The 2583-nt window shown below is 40.6% G+C and overlaps 1 protein-coding gene across 1 annotated transcript; it reads right to left on the reverse strand.

Annotated features, from left to right (window-relative positions):
• Nucleotides 1-252: 252 nt before the first annotated feature.
• On the reverse strand, nt 253-810 carry LOC126278739 (circumsporozoite protein-like). The gene has a single exon (XM_049979015.1). It carries the CDS (start codon nt 808-810, stop codon nt 253-255), a length of 558 nt encoding a protein of 185 aa, XP_049834972.1.
• Between the last annotated feature and the right edge of the window lie 1773 nt (nt 811-2583).

Genomic DNA, 2583 nt, shown 5'->3' on the forward strand with positions numbered 1-2583 from the left:
TTACTGTTATTTGCGGGATTCTCTGTTCTCATGTTAAGTGATTAGTCCAATATAATGCCACAGTATTTATAATGTCACTATACTGACTGTTAAAAAAACTCTTACTTTCATTTGATTTAAATATGTACCGAGTAGATGTACCAAAAAACTGACAATATTTAATCTTTCTTTAATGGTTTAAATTTATGTGAATAGATCTTCTCAGAAGTTTTATCAAATGCAACACATTTAGCAACGTCTTAACATCATCCATTATATCTTCTTATCACAGGAGCCAGCATCAGCAACTACAGCGGCATTACCAGCCGCGTCGGCCACTGCAACACTGCAGGTGTCGCCAGCCACGTTGCCAGACACAGGAGGAGAGCCAGCAGGAGACACAAGAGAAGAGGCTTCTCCACCTGCGTCACCATCCACAGTACCAGCTGAACGACCAGCTGCACCACAAGTGGTTGCACCAGCTGCGTCACCAGCCACAACAGGAGTGGCCAAGGAGGCCACAACACAACTGGAGTCTCCAGCCGTATTGCCATCCACAACACAACTTGCAGCTGCAACACACGTGGCATCTCCCGCCACGTCCCCATCTATAACAGATGCCTTTTCAGGCACGACACAAGTGACGTCGTCACATACAGTTGAAGTGGCGTTGCCACCCAAAATAAGAGCAATTCTTCGGGCCTCATCGTCAGGCAAAACATTACCAGCAGCCCATCTAACGACAAAACGTGTTGCCTCCATACCTTTAGGGCAGATGGTGTCCAAAGCATCGTCGTCAGCCCCAACACGAATAGCATCCGCCATCCCCATTGCCTGCTACAGCATGCATCCTACCAGCAGCCCCGTTGCCAGATACAACACCCTTCAAAGCACCAATCCTGTAGCCAGATACAGCTCACGCTGTATCACCAGTCCTGCTGCCAGATACAATACCCATCAAGCCACCAATCCTGTTGCTGGATACAGCACACGTTGCATTACCAGTCCTGCCGCCGGATATTCCACGTGTACTGTCACCAGTCCTGATGCCAAATACATCATGCATTCTCTCACCAGTCCTGATGTCAGATACAACACGCGTTCTGCCACCAATCCTGTGGCTAGCTACACAATGATTCGTGTGGCAAGATTTTGAATGTCAGAGAAATATATCATTTGTTCTTATGACACTTTTGGTTAAATAAAAACGAAATTTTAACTGTTGTATACTGAGTCTATTTGTAATGATGCTGATATATGTGTATGGATACACGACACTGTAAGGTGTGTGGATAAATTGTAATGTAACCAGCAATACATAACATTAGAGCCTTCCAATACTTCACAATTCAACCTAAGTAATTTTCCAGATGCCAGTTCTACTGCAGTGTTAGTTGACACGAAAATAATTAGTTCTTATTTAGAAGTGAAAGCCACGAACTGGAGCATTATGACTACTGAGCAATCAGATAAAAATCACTTTCTTGGCTATGATTGCACTGAGATGTTGCAAAGTGGAGCACAGGATTACAGTTTTACAGATCGATAACATTTTAAATGAAATTTAAACTGAAACAATTTTGCTCTGTGCCTAGATTGGATACTTGACAGCAGCTAGTTTTCCTTTTGAGTTATTCGTAGGTATATCAATAGAGTCATTCCTCCCAAACACAGTTTTGTGGATTTCGCTGGTTCTATGTGTTTTGTTTTATAACTCGCGTCTCAACTAATATATGAGATAAAATGTGTGCCCCGAAATACTTTTTAGGGATCCTGTGCTGTGAATTTCTTTGGATCATTAATTCTCAAGAAAACAAATTATATTACGTTCTTACTGTTCTGGACCTGGCTCTCTATTAAAGGAACATTTTTTCGCTACTGTAACTCGCCATAAAGTTCAACATATGTTCCTTACTTTACAGTTATTGAAAAGGTTACAGAAAATTATTTCGTTATCAATACTGATGTTACACTACGCAATGTTCGTTCATCATCAAAATTTTACAGTGGATTTTTGTTAACTGTAAAACACCAATAAGTACCACGGCTAACACGAGAACATGAGACTATTATCAGAGAAAAAGGTGTTTTTACTATAATGTTTGCCAGACCAGAATTACGCTCATCATGATTTCATTTATCTTATGAAGGTAAATTACGTTTTTGCTCAGTTAATATATATTATCGGCAGCCCGCGTCCACCTGTAAAACAAATCATAAAATGTGCTGTTCTGCTCTGCATTTCCGAAAGCTCAAAGAAATAATTTTAGTTCACTGTTACCTGTCCGCTTCTTTGCGGTATGATTGGTTTCATTTAATGCAGTTTGCATGCGCCGCGGCAGCGGCTCGTTCGTTCGTAGCGCAGCTCTAAACCACGAAAAATATTTAAATAACTGAAAATGTCTTAAAAGGATGGGATACCAGGCAAGCTTATTACAAATCATAATGCTAGTTGTCACTAAGTAACTCTATTTAAAACATTTAAACAGATTAAATTATTACACACCTTTACAGTGAGTACTTAATGGTGTACGTCTCTTTATCTTCACAAAAGAAAAGTGTGCAATATGACGTCACAGGCTCTTCCTAGTCACGCAACTCCAA

The sequence above is a fragment of the Schistocerca gregaria genome, chromosome 6, assembly GCF_023897955.1.
Source record: "Schistocerca gregaria isolate iqSchGreg1 chromosome 6, iqSchGreg1.2, whole genome shotgun sequence".
Lineage (NCBI taxonomy): Eukaryota > Metazoa > Arthropoda > Insecta > Orthoptera > Acrididae > Schistocerca > Schistocerca gregaria.